The 23,124-nt window shown below is 40.3% G+C and overlaps 1 protein-coding gene across 2 annotated transcripts; it reads left to right on the top strand.

The window, feature by feature from the left end:
- Positions 1-59: 59 nt before the first annotated feature.
- Positions 60-5,133, top strand: LOC116391176 (protein jagged-2-like). Of its 2 annotated transcripts, none has more exons than XM_031861521.1 (6): positions 60-442; positions 622-737; positions 927-1,184; positions 1,310-1,441; positions 1,789-1,939; positions 2,067-5,133. In XM_031861521.1, the coding sequence occupies exons 1-6, from the start codon at positions 271-273 to the stop codon at positions 2,588-2,590; spliced, it is 1,353 nt and encodes a 450-aa protein (XP_031717381.1). In that variant the 5' UTR covers positions 60-270; the 3' UTR covers positions 2,591-5,133. The 2 variants fall into 2 exon arrangements, with proteins under 2 accessions (XP_031717381.1, XP_031717382.1); XM_031861522.1 differs by having other exon boundaries at positions 61-442; positions 2,070-5,133.
- Positions 5,134-23,124: the final 17,991 nt, after the last annotated feature.

Raw genomic sequence — 23,124 nt, forward strand, 5'->3', positions numbered from 1 at the left:
CTGCTCCGCAAAAGAGGAAAGGTTTGCAGACATTTCTGAGGCTACGGTTGATCATTTTTGTAGTTCATTATCCTGTTAGTGTCCAAGCTAATGAGCTAACTGTAAGTTAGCACGCTACTAGAAGTAAATAGCTCGGTACAGAAAACGTTCCAGTTACTAACAAGCCCTACAAGTAGTTCCTATGTCACCAAACTTGTATTTCGCAAAGACATGGTACAAATGTAGCTGTGTTGTGACCAGGCCTTAACTATAAAGGGTCGGTAGCTAAACATGTTGGGATCCAGGGCCTACATCCAACTTAAATTTGATGCATCTCTTACCTTTACAGACATAAACGAGTGCCAGTCTTCACCTTGTGCCTACGGTGCCACCTGTGTGGACGAGATCAACGGTTTCCGCTGCATCTGTCCGCTCGGTAGAACGGGGGCCCGATGCCAAGAATGTAAGTACATCTTTATTCTCTGCTCTTTGAAGTCAGACTCACTCATTGATTCCATTATATAGGCAACATTTTGACTCATTGTGCAGAATTTTGACAACTTTGATTCATCCATTGATTGAGTCACACATGACTGCAGCCCTCTTGCTGGAGAAGTACAACATGTCTCTGTCTGTATGTAGTTATAGGTGTTGGGAGGACTTGCCACTATGCTGGGCTGCAGTTTCCCCATGGCAGCCACTGGGAGGAAGAGTGCAACAGCTGCCATTGCATCAATGGCAAAGTGGACTGTACAAAGGTAACAGTGCCAGCTTAACTCTGCTACTCCTCACTTACAAACAAACTCAAACAGCAGCAAGGTAGAAAGAGTTTCAACCAATGCACAAACTGTCTGACGGGTTTCTTAGTTGTTGGTACACCATTATAAATGTTTTTGTGGGTTTACATGTTGGTGATTTTTTTTTTTTTTTTGACTTTGTGACACCAGGTGCTGTGTGGTCAGCGTCCCTGTCTGCTCCAGTCTCCAGACCAGGACCAGAAACAGCAGTCCTGCCCGGCTGGACGAGAGTGTCTGGAGCACAGCTACCTGACGTGCTTCTCTCCCCCTTGCCAACAGTGGGGGGTTTGTTCCATGGCTGGACCCTCACCTCCACAAGCAACCACCAAGTGCCAGCCAAACACCGGACATTTGGACAACAGCTGTGGCCGCGTGACACTTGTCTTCAACAGAGACAAAGTACCACCAGTGAGTCATCTCTTCATATAAATCCTTGCTGTTGAAGTCGTGAACACATTTTCAGGCTGTGGTTGGTTTTTTTTGGTTTTTTTTGGTATTATTCCTGATCTGTGTGTGTGCATGTGTGTGTTCAGGGAACAACAGTGGAGAACATCTGCTATGAGCTGAGGTATCTTCCTGACACCCGAAGCTTGTCAAAAGACCACGCCCTACTGCTTTTGTGTGACCTCTCTCGTTCCAATCAGGATGCTGTAGAAGTGGCTATAGTAAGTGAATGATCTGCGTTGTCTTGTTCTTGGCTTAGCACACACACTATATTCTTACGTTCTACAGTGTTAATAAACTCCCATTTAGGCTGAGAAGCACAGTGTTGCACAGTTTGAGTTAGTTGGCACACAAATACCCAAACAACTAGTGCTACTCTTTGGCTATTTGTACAAAACAGTTAACCCTAAAATTACTCGCACAACGTTTTGCGTTCAATATTTTTTATATATTTTTTTTCCCCAAAAAAATGTATATTGTATACATGTTTAAATATATATTGTAAATATTCCAGACTTGGTGCTTGTTCCCAGCTGTTATGTCTCATTTTCTCTGGTTTGGTTCTCAGTCTTTCCAGCCGGAGGATCTACCGGACCACAGTCTGATCCAGGAGGCAGCCAGCGCTATAGTTGGCACCTTGTCCAAGCGGCACAACAGTACCGTGATGCTGGCAGTTATTGAGGTCAAAGTGGAAACACAGGTCATGCCCCCCTCAGTCGGTGAGTAATAATTAACAAGGGTGTCCCATAAGGGTTTGTTGTGGTCCTCGTTCAGTTCCTCAGTTAGTATCCTCACTATTTCTACTGATTTCTACTCCTTGTCCTCCCTTGAACATCTTGATGTCAGCAGATTACCAGGTGCCTCTACTATGTGTGGTGTTCTGCTTGCTCTGCCTGTTCTGCATTATCGTATGCGTTTGGTGGACGCGCAAACGGAGAAAAGAGCGCGAGAGGAACTCGCGACCAGCTGCCGACGACAATGTGAACAACCAGTGGCAGCCACTTAGGCTCGTCGTGGGACGTCAGCAGCAGCAGCAGCAGCTGAAAGAAAGCAACAGGGACGCCGAGCAGGAGCGCAAAAAGCTCATGGGCCCCTATCGGACGTGTGATGAGGGGGAGGAGGAGGAGACGGAAGGCGAGCTTGAGCTCGAGGAGGAGTGTGGTGGAGCAGAGGCGGGAAAGCAGCCAGTTTATAAGTACTCCAAGACTGCAGTGCAGTCCAGTGGGGAAGTGATCTGTACCATGCACAGTTCCAGTTCACCCCTCAAAGCACCCCACCGGACCCCAGGCTACAGCCCCAAAGACAACCGCTGGAAAAATGTCAGTGCCGTCTTGACCGGTCAGAAAGACCTCAAAGACCATTGTGTATAAGACATTTAAACAAAGGACTCGCAATGTGGAAGCGAGGGAAGCTGCAAGGCAGCAGCTATTCTTCTTTTTGGATTACTTTTGGGAAGAAAAAAAGGCTTTGTGTTTTAATAAGCCGCTCTTTGCTTTGTTTTCATGTTTTTGTCACTGTCCCCTGAAGTACTTTTTGATTCAGGAGGCTAGAGCACAGTGAACATCCTTTTTTTTGCTTCTGTGTTTACTTATTTTTCTTTAGTTATGTACAGAAGGGGCTGACATGTTGTTCAAGAGGCTAAAGAAGCTCTCTGCAATTTTTGTTTATGGAATTGTACCATTTTTGAAAACGATGAATCATCCAAAAGGAGGGGAAAAAAACCAACCTGTATAAAGATGTATGTTTGTTTACAGATGTTTGATTTTGTTAAATTGTCAGCGGGCTCCTGTTCAATGTGGGGGGGAGGGGAGGGAGGAAGGGTTTTGAGGGACATGGACTGCTGTTACAGCAACAGAGGAAGACCTCCCTTTGCTCTGTCTCGTTCCAGCTTTGCCCACCAATCCACCTGTGGCCGTCATGCGCCAGCCTTACCAAAACACTTGGCCTGGAGTGGGGGGGAGAGGGGACAGAAACCCCAGTGCCTACTATGTGGCCTTCCATTTTCTTCACCTGTCTCTCAGTTGTCTTGGCTGAAAGCTTTGTTTGAGGATTTTTTTTTTTTTTTTTTTTTTTGCAGTATTTGAGTTGGTAGCAAGTGCCTTTCTAAGGGCCGCGTCGAGGCTCCGAGTCGCGCTGCCCAGTTTGACCTCCTTGTTCTCAAATCTCAAAGGGAAGTGTACATTAGAGAGTTCAATTTCACAGCAACGCCATTCAAGGTATTTGATCAAAACAGAAATGAATACTCTGTACATATGTGTAAATACTAAAGGAGTCGCTGTGTATATTTGAAATAAGTAACTTAAAGACAAGTCACACATTTTTATTATTATTATTGTTGTTGTTATGAGTAATATTATTTTTTATTTTATTTTTTACAACGCCATTCCTTTTATTTATGCCAGTCGAAATGGGCACGTTTTATAACGCTTCATATCCAGAGTTCCACAGTTAAGAACCTTTACAATGAGGTACCACCTGGGAAGGCATTTCTGAAGGGTTTATCAATGGTTAGACGTGAGGACACGTTTGTTTTTGTTTTTTTGTTTGTTTTTGTGACTAGCTGTCACATCGAGAGTTGTGGCTATGTCTTTAGTGCTTTTTAGTTAGGGCAAATCAGTGAACCCTAGTACCCTTACCATGAAATACCTGGCCAAAGGATTGCCACGTCCATTAACAATTTTAATGATAAAAAGCTTTTTCCAGGCTATGGTCCAACATAATTGGATCTGGTCTCAGTCTTCTATCAGCCTGGCAAAATTAACCTATTGATCTTAGTCAACCGTAGATTGACAGCAAAACAAATGATGGCTCGGATAGTTTTTGGATACAAAGAAATCTCAATTCTTTTGCACATAATTCTCTCTATTGAAGCAAACCTGTATTAATATTAGGAAAGCTGTATTAATGTATCGTCTGTGTTCGTAGAATTTCACAGTTCCATAGCAAAACAGATTTTTAACATGGTCATATTTAAAGGGTAGGTCAAAAATGTGTCAAATTGTGCAGATAAACGGCTGCCGCGCTGCTCTTTCGCGACGGAAACTTCGAAGCAAGTCGCCGTTATGGCCACTCGTCAATCGGTGATGTCACAGTAGGCCTGTTGACTCACCCTTTGTGACAACACAAAAAGGGGGGGTGTGCCCTAGAAATGCAACTTGCTCCTGCTTTTCTGCCAGTTTGGAAGCAGAGCAGCCGTCTACTTCTACATTATTTGACCCGGTCTTTATCACTAGTCATTTTTAAATAACTCGTCACTGATTATGGTTGTTTAATCAGGATTTGGTGAAAAACAAAATTCAGAAGTAGCTTTTGGCCGACAGTGTTGCAAAGCTACCAACATTATAGCCTTAAAAAGTTCTCAAGCCATTTCTAAACCCGTCACGAATCCTTTTGTTTCAGGTGCCTTAATGTAATAAGTAATGCATTATTTGTGTATCGATGGTCATCTTTTTATGTTTTGTTTTCACTACTAAGGAAAGTAACTCTTTGAAACATTGTGTGGTGTATAGTGGCGTGTTTTATTCGCCTGAGTAAAGTGCTCTCCTTGTCTCGCTTTGCTGTCACGGAGATTGCTGGAATACAACACTTTATGGAGGATTAAAAAAAATGAATCAGTCCACCGTGACTCTTTTAAGTGTCATGAATGTGGATGTCAGTAGGTCAAATGTTGACGTCATTCATTAGCTTCATGTTTGGTTTAAAGGCTTTAATGAAGGGAACAATATTTGCAGATGTCTTTGCTACCATGCAGGTGTTTTTTTTTTTTTTGTTGTTTTTTTTCCCCCCAGTTTCTTTTTTTGTTTTTTTAAAGATACCAACTCAGTTCAAAATGACCGACTTTTTCATGTCATTGTCTCAAACCGGCATCGTATTTTCTGTAAATGGGACACAGCAAAATAAAGAATTAAAGATGCATCACTGCTGGTGTTAAAAGCTGAATATGCATATTGTATACATTTTATTCTTTAAAGGGACATAAGTTAATTTTATACAAAGGTTTCCATTATTTTAGTGGATGTTTCATTGTTCTAAATAATCATCCCAGTTATTTATTAAAGCAGTTTTGACACATGTTGATCACGCTTGTAATATTTGGTTTGCAGTACACAACATTGGGAATGTTGACAATGTGAGTAAATCTAAATTCACAAAAAACTAAAGGTCCACTCACTTGTGCTGCAACTTTCATCATGGTCCAGTTAGATGTTCAAACTTTTTAGAAACTTTCATTTGTGTTTTAAAACTCGAGCTTTACAATTTATTCTTGACTTTGGAAACAGCGGTTGACAAAATAAAGTTTGCCTAAACTCTGCTAGAACATTAAGACTATTCTTTTAGAAGTAGACAAATCACATTTTAGTGCAGCTTACTAGATAAATCGGATGTAGTAATTGCTTTGTAATATTTATTTACACAAGAAAATTGTGTATCATGACTCATTGAAAATAATCTATCATCCGATAACAATTGGAGTTAAACATGTCGTCATGCCTTAAAGCTGCAGTAATCTAGGTTTGTATACTAACAATTGATAAAATGACTTGGTAATATAAGAGGTTGCTCGTAATGATGAAGCCACAGAGAATTATTACCTGACTGCAGCTCTAAAAGGTGTTTTTTAGTGTCTTTCAGTTCATTGTTTTGGTTTTATGGTCAACAACTCTACTGTAAACCTACTGTTCACTACCTGTCCAACACAAAACCGCAGTCGGTCAGCTTTGATGTAAACTAAAATAGCGGCAGTCATTTAGCGAGCTAAAAAGCTATACATTTCCCCCAGGAGTCGGTGGAGACCAAAAACGGAGCTAAGAGGAGACTAAATATTAACCGTATTGGTGAGGGGGCCAGAAATACACCTACAAGTGAATGCTAATATAGCTCTGTCTGCTGGATGTGTATGTAGGAAACTGCTCTTATTTAACAACTATTAAAAAAAAAAAAAAAGTAAATGAATGCTACTTTCACTTACTGAGATCACGTTTTATATTTTACCTATGCTGTAGTTTAGTGTAAACCAGAGGGGTTCTCGATCTTATTTCAGCCAATAACCACTTCCAAGATACACTTTTATAGTCTTTATGTAAAATAACACAAATAATAGTGTTTTAACATATTTGCAGATTCTAAGAGTTATTCATTTTTGAACTATTAAACATTTAAATATTCATTAAACCATGAAGCCTTTTGTATATTTATCACAGACCTCCCCTGGCGACTTGCCCCAGACCCCATTTTGAGAATGGTGTAAACCAAGCCTTCTCCAGTGCTTTAAAGGGTCACCTGACCCAATGACAAAATAAGCAAATGTTCCCACTTCAGAGGACTATTTGTTCAAAGGAAGCGGTTCCAGATTATTCAGACCAAATGTGACACTAACTTCGAGCTTTTCAAATGAAATGTGATGTTTTAAACCCCAAAAGTAAAACTGCATTCGCCTCCATAGTACTGGTGTGAAGGCAGAAAGATTAGAAACGGATGCACAAAAGCTCTGCTCAGCTTAATACCTCGGTTACATGCGTTAATACATCAAAACGACTAACTCATAACTTCTAACTGTTGCCACTCGCACAAGAATAACAAACTTCTGAAACCCTGCAGTCCTTGCCCTTGCCCTCGTCTGTGTCGGCTGAGGATGGCCTGGATCGATCGATCCAATAACCTCACCAGCCTCCCCGCCATCCTGCCATCACTCTCCAGTCTCTCTCTCCCACCACACCAATAGGACCTCGTCTCCTGTTCTGGGCCGATCTGATCTCCGCCAATTGGAGGCTGGCGTGATCATCCTGGCCACAGAGAGATGTGAATGTTTCATGAGTAATGTTATGATGCTGGGCCGAGTGGTGGTGGGGTGGGACACTTTTCCTCCTGGCTCCCATGGGTGCCCCTGGCTGGCGCTAATAGGACCTTCCCTTATCGGAAAGGCCGGATCGACTTACACAGCTTTGTGGAAGTGGTTGAGTCACAGGGAGGGAGAGGAAGGGAGATGATACAGCTTACTACGTATATTAATATACGTATGATTGTGAATTCACTTTCAGAGGAGTTTGGTCCTGTTGTCCAAGCATTATTGTGATGCTAAGTTGCCTGTCAGTTTCCCCCACCCCACACACACACACCCCACTACCACCACCACACTCATCCCAGACTGCATCAGTAAACTGACACCAGATTCCAAAAGTGGCTCCTTACAACAGCCAAGGACATCTCAGTACGCTGCATTTGTAAACACGCCGTACTACACCACTCAAAATGGTGAAAGCATTAACAAGCAGAGGAAAGAGCCTAAACGCAGAGCACATGACTTCATTTATCGTTGCTGCATTAAGGCGGAGAAGGTTACCGAGTCTCTTTCATACACACGTGCACCTTCTGCATACACTGCAGACTGCGGTACACTGACTGACTTTGAGATGGTATTTCATGTGCGCTCCTGCTCCATGTCGCTGCTCTGTACATCTGTTGATGTGGGTCTTTGGGAACATCTGACAGTGGAAGCAGCTGGGTGGCAGGATTTTAGGCTAAGCCCTCCGTCCCTTTAAACACACACACACACACACATACGCAGTCGTAAACCAAACATGGCCCCGATGGGACATCAAGCTGGCACGTGCTGGTGGGCAGCGGGCTGCAGCTGGCACTGAGGCGGGAAAACAAGTCACAATGTACTGACTGTATCTGTGTATGTTAGTTGGCTGGCACTGCAGGTCTGCTTTGCCGCTGCAGTAACCCTCACATGTACCCTCTGCACCAGGAGGGGGGGAGGGGGGGAGTGCGACTGGGAGTCTACAGTGCCATAGCAACTTTTCTGGGCCACCTGTTCAGCGTGTGGATGTGTATAAATGAACAATAGTCTTGAGAGGAAACTGAAATGCTTTGTGCAGGTAAACTTAGAAATTACACTGGGAGAAGTAACAGGACACAGAAAAGTATACTTAAATATGATTTGAAATAAAGGGGTTAGGGAAGGAAGCCCCTTATGAGTATGTATGATAATCAAAAATCTGAACAAGAGATTTATGGATCTCATTTATAGAAACATTTTTAAGAAATAAATTAAAAAATATGGCTGCAACTAATGATTCCTATTATTGATTCATCTTTTAATTCCTCAATCAACCAATTTATAATTTGATGTATAGAATGTCAGCAGAGGGTTAGAAATAATCCCAATTCCCCAGAACTCATTGTGGTGTCTTTAAATATCTTGTAGTGTTCAACCAAAAGTTCAAACCCCAGATATATTCAATCCACTATCATAGACAACAGAGAGAACAGAAACTATTTACATTTAAGAAGCTAGTAAATCTTTGTTTTTTGCTTTAAATTGAATGTAAATGACTAATTGATTATCAAAATGGTTTCTGATTATTTTTTGGTTGATCAACTAATCAATTAACTGTCTAATAGTTTTATATCTAAGTGATAATGTGCAAAAGGATGCCAATGCAAAGGGCTGGTTAAGATCTTGTTATGAAAACAATACTTTATTTTCTTAGTATCTTTTGTGGCTTTGGGTTCCTAATGATGTGAACCTTCAAACTACATATTTCATGAATGTAGCTCATTTGTTTTCTGCTTATGGACCTTAACGTTTTACCATAAGCACTAAAAAATACCTCTGATGTTTAGTAGAGACAAATATTTTCAACCATGGTTTTAGAGTAATTATACCGAAGAATCCCAATTAATCTGACAGTGACATATTGATGCTATGACATGCTTAATCAACTGGCCTTCCTTTGGGTCTCCCTGCTGTCGGCAGATCACAGCCATGGAAGTCATTTAAAACCCGTATGTTGGATTTTGAAGGGCAGAAGGAAGGGTCAAAGGTCAGAGGAGTGTAAACAAACTGTGAATTTGCATCTTTCCCACCTCAGCTACAGTGGCATGTGTACTTATTGGTCGTTCGGATACCTCTGGTGAGAATCTGGCCTTTAACAGCTGGTGGGGAAAAACAGAGCTCATGTATCCTGAATATTTATAATAGTCACACATATAGCCCATGTTTACATGAACAGGCAGATGGAAAGATGGTGCGCTTGACACGGTGCTTTTTTTGAGATCTCATGTAGTTTTCTTTCCTATATGTTTCCCTCTACATATGCCATGCATGTCTGTTTGTACACGCTCAATTGACAGTGTGCAGTGCAACCCAACACCATGTACAGTCATATGCAAGGTCAATTTGCACCTCTCTCAGCATGACTGACATCAGGGAGGGTAAAACGCCCTCAGGAGCTACTCTGAAGCAAGCTACAATTAGAAAGCTACACGGACATTATCTGTGTTCTCAGACAATTGTTAACCCAACTTCTGAGGACAGTGCTGGCACCAACATCTGTGTTGGTGACAACAGCGGTGTCCATGAGAGTGTCGCATTATCCATATGACACTATAACTATAGCTTTATTCAACCAGGAAAAGGGCTGACTGAGATTAAAAATATCTTAATATATCAGTCACAGGAGACATATTGTTCTGCAGAACCATACTTCTACTTTTTATACTTTAAGTACATTTTTGCTGATGTATATACTTCTGCACTTTTACTTTAAGGAATTTGAAAGCAGGACTTGTATTTGAGCAATTTGACTTGTCCTAACTATTTGACTGCACAACATTTATTTGACAACATTAGATTCTTGTTACTATCCAGATTAAAAAGACATTTATCATCCAATAAATTATGATGCAATATTATGAATTAAGATACCAGGCAGAATATAAAGTGAAATTAGCCCTGCATTTAGCAGCTGCAACATGTAAAGTGATTTATACATGACTGCATCATAAGTTATTATTCTGAAACTGTCCATTATTCATAAGAAGTAGCGTTACTTTTACTTTTGGTACATTATGTATATTTTTATGTTTTTTACTTGTAATGTGACAAACTGGCTGTGACATGCGATATATATCGAACGCACCCTTTTAAATACGGTGGCTTGTTTAACCTGTTAGAGGAGAGTTATGGTGGTAGCTTAGGCTAACGTCACTCCACTATCTGTAAGTACAGGCTGCAGGTGCTAACCTTTATATTGTACGTTAATGTTCTGGCTCCCTTCAGTTGTGTTTATGGGCTTGGTATTATCTGACTGTTGGTTCTCTGGTAGTTCTGCTCATGTTTTATCGTCTCCTGGCTGCACTTTTGCTTGTGGGCAGTAAGTGTGCATTTGTTGTGAAATAATCTCTTGTAGCAACTGAGCTCATCTCTCCTTTGGTTGTGTTTTGGCAGCTACATTATGATGCTTTCGTGTTGCTGATTTACGGAGTGTTGTAAGATATGATTACTGAGTAGCAAGTGTTATATTTGCAGTGCACAGTGGCGGGAGAATCACTCCTTTTCCTAAGTGAAAACAGCAATACCACAGTGTAGAAATACTCTTGCAGGTCCCGCATTCAAAGCATCTAAATATACTCAAAGTAGTAAAAGTACTCATTTGTAGAAATGTTATTTGAATATGACTATGGATGCATTAATGTGGAATGTTGGCACCATATACGACTTGGTAGCTTGATCTAACATTACATCATAATATGTACATTACATTGTTATAGTTTGTAATCATAATTTGAATCTACCGAGTAAATAAGGCTGTATGATAAATGGAGTGAAAAGTTAAGTATGGTATTTGCCTCAAAAATGTAAATGTATAGCATAAAATGGAATTACTCATGTAAAGAATGCATACCTTAAATATATATTCAGCTAATTATTGAATTGCATCTAAAAGGCTGAACTCTTGTTCCTCGGCTTCCACCTAAAACTCACACAATCATTTACCTATTTATCACATGCCACATGTCTTATTACATCCACAAAGTATAGATGTACACTCATACCCTTGAAAAATTATTTATTGGATAATTTGGTGTGTATCTTTAAATCTTCATATACTCACAATCCATTCAGAAGCATACCTGTGTGTTGTGTAAGAAACACACGTTATCAGAATACAAATGAAATGACCATGAAAAAAACCCTCCCACAGAGAGCAACACTCAAATTCTCTGACATTGAGTTTAGGGTGTTGGGAACTTGTTGCATCTTGTTTTCCATTCGACATGTACAGTTTGTAGGTGGACAGTTGGAAACAGCAGCACTGAGAGCATGAAGAGTTGCAATTTGAAGACGAGCCGACACAGCCAGATGTTTGATGATATTCGCTGCTCCGGATTATTATGACACAGAAATGTATTGCCCCTAATTACTTTTTTCATCAATGATTAATCTGGCAATCATTTCCTCAATGAATCTATAATGGTTTGTTCTAAAAAAAAATGGCGGGAATGGAGAAAAATGCCAATCACTATTCCCCCAAAGCCCAAGTTGAATGTTTATATACAGTATTTCTCTTTTGGCTCTGAAAAACAGTTCAAAACCTAATTTAGAAGCTGTGCTGGAGCTCTCGATCATATGCCATGATCTTCATCAGCAGATGAGATTTGCCCACCTGTCATGAAACTGTAGATGTTCATATTTCCATTGTTTTTTTTCCACTTAAACAACCTCTCATTATAGTTGACTTAAAAGTTGAGGTTCATTTGTCACTAAAGATTATAATGTGATATGATCAAAAGCTCCACAACTGCTACTAAATGGACCTTGTGGTGAGGCGGCCTTCTCGACTGATATTCGAGCGAGTAAGTGGACTTTGAGTGGAGATGATAGTGAGAGTGCTAGAGTGCGTTAGATTTTGGTAATGGAAAAGCACAAATATTCTTTAAAGTGGAGAACTGTCTACTCTACATTTAAGCCTTTTAGCTAGTATTGGCACCACTCCTGTGTGACTCACTTGGTCCACAATGAGTAAAGAAATAATGAATGTAATATCACACATTCCTTGGTTAGTTTGGGCATGTCACAGGAATATGTAGCCTTGAGCCATGTCAAGTACAGGTGAGTCAATGTGTTTGAACAATATAGCTGGAGAGAAGATGATTGATCAAACAGCAAAAATCTCGACTGTATAGCTCTCAACCAATTTTCCAACTATTTAAATTTGCTGTGCTTTTATTCAACAAAAAGTAAGGGGGACATTTTAAATAGTTTATTGCAGTACGTGAGTTCAGAATTCTTATTTTATTAGATCAGCTGCAGCATGTTGGGGCTTGATGTCTTTCTAAAGGGTATTTTATTGGGTGAGGCGTTTCTTGAACTTCCTGCATTCCCTTTACACACGCTCACAGTGTGTTCTTTTAATGTTCAGTTAACCAGTACAGGCAGGATCATGAGTGACAGTAGAAACTAACGATTATTTTGGATTATTATTATTACGACTATTTTTTATTATGTTCTGTTTGCTGGATTATCTGATTCATTTATTTGCGTTTTTGGACTGTAGGTTGGACAAAACAAGACATTTAAATACATTTTTTACATCAGAAGAACAATCTAGATTTTAACAATGAATCAATTATCAAAATATTTAAGATTATCTGTCAGTCAACGAGCCAATTCATAGATTAGATCAGTTCAGCTCGAAATGAAATAATAAATACACTGAATATTGTTTAATATCAGTCACAGGCTGTTGAAATTAACTTCATGTTACAGGATAGAATGCACAGTAAGTATGAAATATACTGACAATACTCTCAGTTAATAGTTTAGATAAATAATCAAAGAAGACTTTCTTGGAAACTTTTGATCTTAAAAAAAACATTGCATTTAGCAACTGTGGAGGTCTAATGGTTAAAAAGAAGCTAATTGTTTCTCCTCTTGGTGTTGATGGATTGTGGTGAAAGTGACACGCTCCGGAAAAAAAAAAAAAATCAATTCATCAGAAACCCATTCAATAAACCCATTCTTAAATCAATTCTTTAACTTGACACTTGATGGACGCAACCTTAGATATCTGATCAGAGGTCAACTCCATCTGTACTCAATCAATTCCATTACAAAGCCTGAATAAAAGGCTAATTGAAAGTTACAGGGCGAATCCCACGTGAAGATAATTGATTGACGGCTTTTAATCCCTTTCATCCTTCAAAACTCTGTGGGATTATCGATCCAAGTTGCATTTGGTTGCAACAATTGTCGCCCACCAGAGAAGTATGGAAGCTTAATAACAAAACGTTTCCTTTAAAGGTATCTACTAGATTAGAGACGCACCGATTGCAATTTCCTTGTTCGATTCCACTGCTGATTACGATTTTCCATCTGTCTATACTATAATTGACAGCTCATATAATGTTCATAATTAAACATTGGCGATTACATAACATGTATTTTCTCCAAAACGGCACCAAGTTGCAGGACACGCAAACAAATCGTAATCTTAATCAAGGTTGTGTGAGGTCGTGCTTGGATTCGGCGTTGGCATTGAGCGATAAGAGCACAGCTGGTGATAGCGAGTGGATGGACGTGTCACTTGGCGCGGTGCCTGATGTGACAGCTGACTTCATAAGGAAGGCCTTTTATCCAGCAGACGAGCATGTTTCCAGGCCGATGGGGGGGAGGGGAAATGTGACCTGCTGTGCACCCACCTTCCCTAAAGATCATTAAAGCCGATTTCTAACATTTATTTACGTCAGTTTAAGCCAACATGATACATATTGTGCTCGGGAAGGTAGTGGAATTAACACCCACCCAATTAACCTTCTAATTTCGCGAATTCAAGCTTTCTGTTGTACACTTTATTACTTACGCAAAACCTTTTTTTTTTTTTAAAGCTTTAACGGTGCGTCCCGCTCCCTACTGTATAGGAGTGTGTGGATGTATGGATGCTGCCCTTGTTAAGCCAATGAAAGCAATTTGGCTTCATGTTATCTGTCAATTCATTTATTGGCTATTAATTCATTATCGGAATAATACAATGATAGTATAAATATCCCATTATTGATAATTTATCAGGCCCAATATCCAGAGTGCATCCCTACTGATAATCAGAAATGTTGATTAACATTCTGTCATTACTAATGTGTTCATTAACTAATCGATTTAGCTATAGAAATGTCCGCTTGGTAGAAGCAAGAAAGACACGCCAGCCATTGGTAAGTTTTGCCCAAAGCAGGTTTTAAAGTGTTTTAAAGTGTACTTTGACCCCTTCATTGCAGGCCTAACCCTCACCCTTAACCTAATTTATTTCTGATTCACATCCTCATTATAACCCATAACTCGAGTCCTAATCCTAGACAAGCTAATTGAATAGGTGAGGACTGACAACATAACTAAGGAGTATTTTCCGCATCTTTCTAATATTTATTAGGACTGCACGCACACAGACATCCACCCCAGTCAAGTGAGTTATCCACTTACCCACTGCTCCCCCCTTGCTCCCTCCCCCCCCGTCTGTCTGACTGAGTTCCTGTTCCCATCTACCCAGAGAGCCCAGCCACTGAAGGTACCGAGAGAAGAAAAGCACACTTTGTGTTTTTTTACGACATTAAAGGCAGGCAGCCTTGTCACAGCGTGGCTTGTGTGTGCGCTACCTTGTTTGATAGGGAAATCGGATCTAGACTTGAGAGAGGAGCGTAATGCGGTTAAAGGTATCATGAAAAGACAGCTGTAACAGGATTTCATCCTCTGTAGAGCTCCAACTGACTGCTGTCGTGAGGCGAGTCATTAGGGAACAACCCATGAGTGTGTGAGTGTGTGTTTGTCTGCCTCTGTGCTGAGTATACTATGTAGGAGGTTGTGCATTCTCCAGAGCGTGAGTTGGTGAATCTGTCATGCAGTAAAACCACCTTGTACCTGGCAGAGTGTCATATGTGAAAGAACAAATGTTTAGTCATACTGCAGAGGAACTGAAGGAGCAGTGCCTTCAAGCTAGGGTTGGTAATCTTGAAATTATTGTTACATAATGACGGCAATCAATCACTAAAAACGCTTTTAATAAAAAGAAGAACAAATACCTTTTTGTGGGGGGTGGCTTTGGAGGGAGGCCTGAAGGGACGGGCTGTCAGTGCTGCCGACTTGGTGACTTTCTCGCTAGATTTTGCAACTTTTACAGCTAGTGCGGCTAGCTGCTGTCATTGGAAGATAATTGGAAACACTGGGCTGAGTTTTTCGTTTGGATATTGGTATAAATCCAGCGTAGTCTTGCTATTTTCTACCATATCTTAAAAGAGAGGCTAGATGGAAGACAATTCATATAGATTTGATACAATGTGGTTAATAGATACAATACCAGTTGGTAAGATATAATGGAATGGACAGATACAATACAATCAATAGATGGATACAAAAGATACGGATAGATTGTTCATGTCCTTCTTATAGACCGATATATCAGCCATTATTAGTTTATTGCAGAACTAATGTTGGAATCAGAACTTGTAATACAGGAAATATAAACTTGGTTTGACGTCATACAGAAACATTGTCTCTCCATGACATTGTTCGTTCACCGGAGAGCACTGATATAATAAATTGAATAAAAAAACACAAATCTAAAGGATCCGTTCTTGACATTTTGGACTGAATATCTTTGGGATTAACACTATTGGTCGAATAAAACATTTTGAAGACAACAGCTTGGGGTCTGGGATATTGTGATGGACATTCTTTCACTTTTTTCTGACATTTTGTCAACAAAAGGACTTATTGATTATTTGAGAAAATGCTCTGAAGATTATTAGATGAAAACAAACGTAAGTTGCAGCCCTAGAAATAGTATGATATGGTCCCGTAGATCAAGAATATATACATGGATGTGATACAATATGGTCGATAGAAGGATACTTTAGATAGACACGTAGATGATAATGTACCTCTGGTCTTCACTGCAGTAATTTGTGTCTTTTTACCCACCACCCTTTGTTTTTAAGTTACTAAAACATGTTTTTGTTTTTTTTATGTGTCAAGGTTAACTGTACACATGTGTGTTCGGTGCAGAACAATTTTAATAGCCTCTCGCCAAGGTCAGCGCCTTCGCTGTGCTATGTGTGGAATGAGAGAAGGCCTTCGCTTGCGGGGCCTTCAGACGACTCCAGAGAGTCGCGTTCATTGTGTGGCAGCCCGCGGGGAACAAAGACATTTCCACTGGAGGAACTTTGGGTTCCTGTCGATAAGGAGGGCAGCATTTTTTTGAGTCCGGGCCGTGTTTGTATGCTTGTGTACTGTACAGTGGGGGATCGGCGGAGCAGCGCAGGCATGCACTTTCCAGAAAACAAGTGGTGACTGTATAAATAGTCACCCCTGGAGAAACATCAAAGGGAGAAAATTCCACCCGATGATCACGATATTCTCAGCCTGAATGACGTGTGTCTGATTATCACCACATAAAAACAGCTTCTGGACAATGTGACCTCTTACCCTGTCATCCACGTTGGCGTTGTGTCGAAATTCCTTGACAAATCTTCAGAGGAAGTGATTCGATGGTTACTCACGTATCCATTTGGCCGTCCCCATCAGAAGTCATGTATTCAGCTGTAAGTCTGAATCTGCTGATGAGAGACAGGAACTTACCACGAATCCGTACCATACATTCTGAACAATAATCATATCGCATCCTAAATACTTCCATACAATGCTGGTTTAAACTTGAGGGCCATGTTTGCTTTGTTGCCCTCCACAGGTAGCCTTCCACAGTTCACATGTTTTACATTTTGTCTCTCCTAACTGTGTTTGTCTGTCAGATGATATTTCCAGCTGAGCTGATTGACGGTGACATTTGTGACAACGTCCAGGTCTTTCCATAAACCCATACATGTCTGCAGATACGTTTAATGCATTTGAGCTGCATCAATCATATATATCAGATGCTCTTCTGTCTGTGTCTAAGCTAGTGGTAGCAATCAATTTGAAGAATGTAATCTGTGTCAAAAAGCAGTTGGTTACTGCTTATCGCAGGCTGTAATCTTTTGTGTTTGCTGCCTTCGGTTATATACGTATGTGTCAAAATGCACCCAGTGAAGAAGACGATGTTGATATTCGATAGGCTTTGAGCTGCTTGAAAGAGGTGCTGCTCTATAGGCGGCCACATGTTTCAAGTGCGAGGTGGTTCTAAGCAATCGCTGATGTGTTTTTTTGGCATTACACTTTACAGAGATTACTAGATAAGTCAATCAGTGTGGCCAGCTCAAACACAGACTTTACCATTATTGGATTTCTAATCCAATAAGATGAAACATCGATGACTGACGGAGAGCAGATGACAGGAAGTGCACACGGAAGGACAACAAGCCTGTGACTAGTGGAGTGTAATCAGGGATTTCTGACAGACTGAGAGTATACTGAACATCATCTTCGTGGCGTCTTCTTCCTTGGATTGTTTGTGGATTAAGTTCGGGGTCTTGTAGCTCTGTTTATTTCACAACTGGAAAATAACCATGAGTAGACACACTGCAAACCTTCCTATGTCCCGAAGGAATAAGACTTGCAGTACAGTTTCCAACTGTTTATATTGTATATTGAGTTATAGGTAGTATATCAAAGTAGCCATATCTAGAGTATACTGTATATATTTAATTGAAAATGTCCATTTTTAGTCAAACAAACAACAAATAATACAAACAAATAAATCAAAAACCCCTCTAACAACCTGCATTTCCACTGCCTCCTGGGTTTGCTGGTGTTAGCGTGCGACAGCATTGGCTCTTGATCCTCGTTCTGTTGGGACCGCTATGTTGTTTCCAAGCTTTCTGGAGACATTCACACACTGTCTGCTGCCTTTCCTGCCCACTTATCAGCAGCTAATTGCCAGTAATGCCGAGGAGACAAAGTTTGATCTGAACTGCTCATTCACTTATCCCGATGTTGAGACACAAGCTTTCATGTCCCATGTTCCCACGGTTGGCTTTGGGACTTTCCAAAACTCTGCAGACAGCTCAGGGCAGTTTTCGGCTGAGCTACACTAGCATTGGTCTCACACAAAATCATAAACATTTTATTTTGTTCAGTGACGCCAACTTTGTGTGTTTCATTGTATTTGTTATGGCTCATTATGGAGATGTTGTCAGTGGCATTTATTGTTGTCCTGTCAGATGACTCCAGGAGTTTTAAAGCAACTTTCTACTCACAAGTCTCCACGAATAAGCCATACATTTACTGTTAGTTGTGATTATAATGTCAAATTCATGTTTTACAGTTTACTCTTACACTCATCATGACGACACAAAGATGCGTCAATGAAAGCAACTGTGTTGTGCCATCGAATACAGTTTAATAAAGAGATTTAACTGACACAATATGCGTAGAGTAAGCTCAAAGTATATGTTTTATCATTTTGACATTTTAGAGTAGCTAAAACTTAAAACCGTTTGAAACTGTATCCATATGTGTGAACCTATAGCCTCAAACATAAAGCTGATACGTCACATCTGCCACTAAACCTCTTTAGTCAAACTATTGGCTAACATGATATTTGGCCGCTGTGATGGATTATAGATTATGTAGTAGAGATGAAGGTATGAGTTCCTAAGGGAAAACGCTTTTTTATCTTTATTTGCACATATTAACAATTGCATAAAAGGAAAGGAGGTCAAGAAACTGATAAATAAAACCTGATTTAACAAACATAATTTGTACTTACTCTGGACTAAAGCTCAAAAAGCAGGGTGTGTGTGAAGGGAAGTGGACTGGACTTCAGCGACACCAAACCCACACCTGACACCTGATAAGGAGCTTGAGCGCACGGACACCAGCAGGCACGAAGCCAAAGATACTCGGCGGCGGCACGGTCACGATGAGCGCTGAGAGTGCTGAGAGGTGAGAGGCATGTGTGGAAAGGGGAAAGGCTGATGTCTTCACATTAGGCCAATCAGATTGTTCCTCTGTGTGTCAAGCATCTTTTGAGTGTGTTCAAATTCCCTTCATACATAATGCACGTTGACTGTCGTCCAAGTCTTTCTTCAGCCTTCTTTCTCTGCGTTTTGCTCATTTTTTTACGTTTGAAATAGGGATCATCATTACCATTTGGATGCTAATAAACGTACTAAAGTGTGCATTTAAACATAGATGTAAGTAAAGACACACGAAGCCTTTGTGCTGAGACCAGGGTTGCGTCCTCAATACATCTTGTGCTGATGGTTTTATAGTGTTACCAATACTCCTTCCTTCAGTGGCTGTTTTGACCCTTGCTTATTGATTTTCTCCACAGAAGGAGTCAATGCAGAGATGAGCACTACTGCTGCAGCAAAGAGGGTCAGGAAGTTTACAGCCAGAGGAGGGAGGGACGGAGTTCTACTACACACACACACACACACACACACACACACACACACACACACACACACACACAGACACAGAGGAGAAAATAAAGAGAAGAGGAGGCAAGAAGGAAGGTTTCTCTCTCATGGTGAGCTGTTTTATTTTTAAACTGTGGCCTGCGATTACATTATAAAATATGATAATATCTGTGATTTGTATGTAGAGACTTTTATCTGCTGTAATCTTTGTTTGCTCTGTTATGTCTTCTTTTAATTAAAGTGGCTTCCTGGCTTCTCTCGTGCAGGTGGTACATTTGTACATCCACAATGGATGTATAGCTGCTGGTATTCGAAGGAAACGACCATGTAAACTAAAAGAAGAGAAGAAGTAATCTTTAACATGGCCTGAGGGCACCTCAGCCCATTTAAGCACCCCATCCATCACCAGAAAATGCAATGGTCCGTGACACAAAACCAGCACACGATACAGTTAACAAAGAAGGCTAGATGATAATAAAGGGATAACAGTGGATGGGAAGGACCTGATGAAGGTGTAATGAGGAAATTGTTTGAATAAAGCAGGTACAAATGTTCTTATAGTTGGTGGAAGTAGCACGGTTCAGCAGTGTTTCATTCATGTTTCATTTTCTATATTCGTTGCAAAGCTGCCAGACTTGTTACCTCATAAACATTAGAGCTGCTATAACTAAAAATTTAAGAAAATCCTCCCACACTCTAAAATGACCTGTTGTTGCTTCTGGTGTCTCCACATTCATCAGCTGAAGAGGGAAAATGTATCTGTGCTAAATCTCAGTTTCACACGTTTACCTTATAAGACGATGTTGTGACATCACAACTCGACAATTGGACAGCCAATCGGTGTGTGACTGAAACTTGAAAACTGCAGTGCACATACACTGATTTTTGAAGTAGGCGACATCTTGTTTCCTCTACTACTTTATTGAATTCACCACACATCCTCAAGCATTTCTTGTGGGGATCTTCACGTAAACAAACAGGCTTTGAAGTTTGTTTTAGCTTTAAGACTGATGGAGGAAAAAGCACAGTAGTACAAATGTCAACACTCCCATGATCTCCATCAGCGTTACTTGCTGGGATTCTCTCAGTGTGTGGATTAAATGATCTCTATGCTGTGATAATGACTCCAGAAGTGGAGTAGGTTGGCGGTTTGATTCCTGGCTGCTGTCAAAGTGTCACAGAGCAACACGCTGAACCCCAAATCACTCCTCCTGGTTAGGCCAGGGGCTCTCGTGGCGGCCGTCGTTGTGCGTTTGCGAAAATAGAAGCACAATAAATGCAGTCTAAACATTTTGAATAGGGTAGAAATCGTGCAAAATGTGCTGACTATGACATCTAGTTTGGACTTGACTGTGCAGCACTAGGCGGCTGAAGGCCAGTACTTCTCCAGTACTTCTGCTGCTAATCATCAGGCAGTGGAGGAGACTGATGTGGAGACATAACACTAATGTGAGGATAGAGAGCACTGTCAACATACGGCCATGGTACTGATTGAAGTGTGTGTGTGCGTGTGTGTAGAAGAGAGAGAGTGTGTGTGTGTGTGTGTGTGTTGGGAGGCATTACATTTCATATACAGTACATGCATTTGCTAACATGTGCTGCAACTAAACATGCTTATACTGACCCCTTCTGTTGGAAAGTAGTCTGTACAACTTTCCGCTACTTTTTCCATTGTCATTTCTTTCTTCAGGAATCGGGGGCTTTATTTAAGGAAAGGATCAAGGAAAGATTAATCAAACTGAAATGTAGGGGACGTTAAACTGTCATCAGTATATAACTTCTCTGCTTGCTTGAATACTTATGTTCAACCCTTTATGGGTTGTGGAACATTCAGTCAAGTATACATCTGCTCCAGTGTATGTCAGAGACAAACATTGTATTTTTTATTCCACTAGATTTATTTTCCAGTTGAAGTTCATTTACTTACTTTAACTTAAGTGCTGTTAACCTGTTTATGCACCAGTAGTAATTATGATCTAGTAATATTTTATATGATACAACTATACTTCTACTTGTGATACTTTAAGTACATTTTGCTGAGAATACCTCTGTACTTAAGTAGGATTTTGAATGCAGGACTTTTACTTGTAATGGAGTGTTTTTCAAAGAATTATTAGAAAACAAACAAATCATTTTCTATAAAAATAATATGCCATAGGCAGAATTATTATACCAAAAAACAAAATTCTCGGAAGGCCATCGTACTGCATGTTTACACCCTGTGTGTGCGTGCACACGTGTGTGTGTGTGTGTGTGTGTGTGTGTGTGTGTACAGAGTTGCTTAATCATTACCAGTGTCCCCATGCAAAAGCACAACAAACCGTCTAATTAATGGAGCGTCCAACATTCCTGGCTTTTATACTGCAACACAAAGGAAGCCTTTTTGTGGTTCAGCAATAAATCAGTGTCCGCAGTCAGTCCGCGACACTTCAGCACAATGTAACAGTGATTTTTCCGTAGTGGTCACCGCCACGGTGGCGACTCAACAATCACGTGTCTGACCTCCTTATTGTACTGCTTTTTAGCTATTGTTGCACCAACCATGAAATCAAGCATTAGTAGAGGTTAACTGTTTACCAGCAAGCAGCATCAGCCAATCAGCTAACATCTGGAAAGTTTTCAAATAGTCATGTAGATGGATGACCGGTGTCTGCTAGAAAAATGTCTTTTTACAGAAGCCATTAGAAACTTATTCATAGTCTTGTTTACTTATCTGATCCAATACTTATCCATTTAGTGATGTGGCTTCCATGAAACAAATCAATGAAACAATTAATTGTTTAATAAAGTAATTGATCGCAGAGGTAAAAAAATATCTTTTTTGATAATGTATTGTTTTCAAACAAAAATGGCCAACATTGTTTCAGCTTCTCAAACGTGAGTATTTGCTGCTTTTCTCAGCTTTATGTCATCATAAACTGAATATCTTTGTGTTTTGGACTGTTTGTCAGACCAAACAAGACGTTTGAAGAAGTCACCTTGGACGGTGGGAAATTATAACGGGCATCTTGTTCTGTTAGTTTAGAGACAAAGTTATTAATTGAGGAAATAATCTGCAGATTCATCAATAATGAAAATGAAAACAAAACAGTAAAATCAAAACAAACGCTTTGTGACGAATGTTATTGTTATTCTGGCAACATAAGTGTGCTTAGAAACTACAGCATGCTCCTGCTATTGAAAATGGGCACATGTATTAATCAATCATACTAATCATTTTTACAGAATATTACGTAAACACAATGCTGTTTAAAGTACCTTTCATCAAACTGCATAAAACATATACAAATACATAATTTAAAAGGTTGCAAACAGACCAGTGTAAATTCAGAAACACGGTCACTGCCAAGAGCCAAAGAACCAAAATAAACTGACAATGAAAACCACCAGAAAAGAGAAAAAATGAAATTGATAGATTTTCAATTTTATGAGTGCCTGATTGTGTGTTTTAGAAACCAAAGCTTTGAGAGAATACCTGGGAAACACGTGATCAAATGATGAATGTCTAGATGAGAGGATGGTTGAGAGCTGCAGCAGATGTGAGGAGAGAGCATCCAGAGAGGGGGAGGGAGGCGAGTGTGGGTGTCTGGTGACAGAGAGCTGTCTTTTGCATCAGCCTCATTAGTTAATTATATTGTCAGGGATCCCATCAGTGTTTTTACAGTTCACTGAGCTCCTCCCTTTGTATCAACATATATAGCGAGTGAGTGTGTGAGTGTGTGTGTGTGTGTGTGCGCCTTGACAATATAGATGTCTGCTTACCACATGGACA

This window comes from Anarrhichthys ocellatus, unplaced genomic scaffold, assembly GCF_004355925.1.
Source record: "Anarrhichthys ocellatus isolate YVR2014 unplaced genomic scaffold, GSC_Weel_1.0 scaffold25, whole genome shotgun sequence".
Lineage (NCBI taxonomy): Eukaryota > Metazoa > Chordata > Actinopteri > Perciformes > Anarhichadidae > Anarrhichthys > Anarrhichthys ocellatus.

What these genes read in the sequence shown, in the direction of transcription:
- LOC116391176 (XM_031861521.1), top strand. Translation starts at nt 271, where the DNA reads ATGTTGGGATCCAGGGCCTACATCCAACTTAAATTTGATGCATCTCTT. An exon ending in GCAAAGTGGACTGTACAAAG is followed by an intron (nt 738 to 926) that starts GTAACAGTGCCA and finishes TTGTGACACCAG; the next exon opens with GTGCTGTGTGGTCAGCGTCC. An exon ending in GGTCATGCCCCCCTCAGTCG is followed by an intron (nt 1,940 to 2,066) that starts GTGAGTAATAAT and finishes TCTTGATGTCAG; the next exon opens with CAGATTACCAGGTGCCTCTA.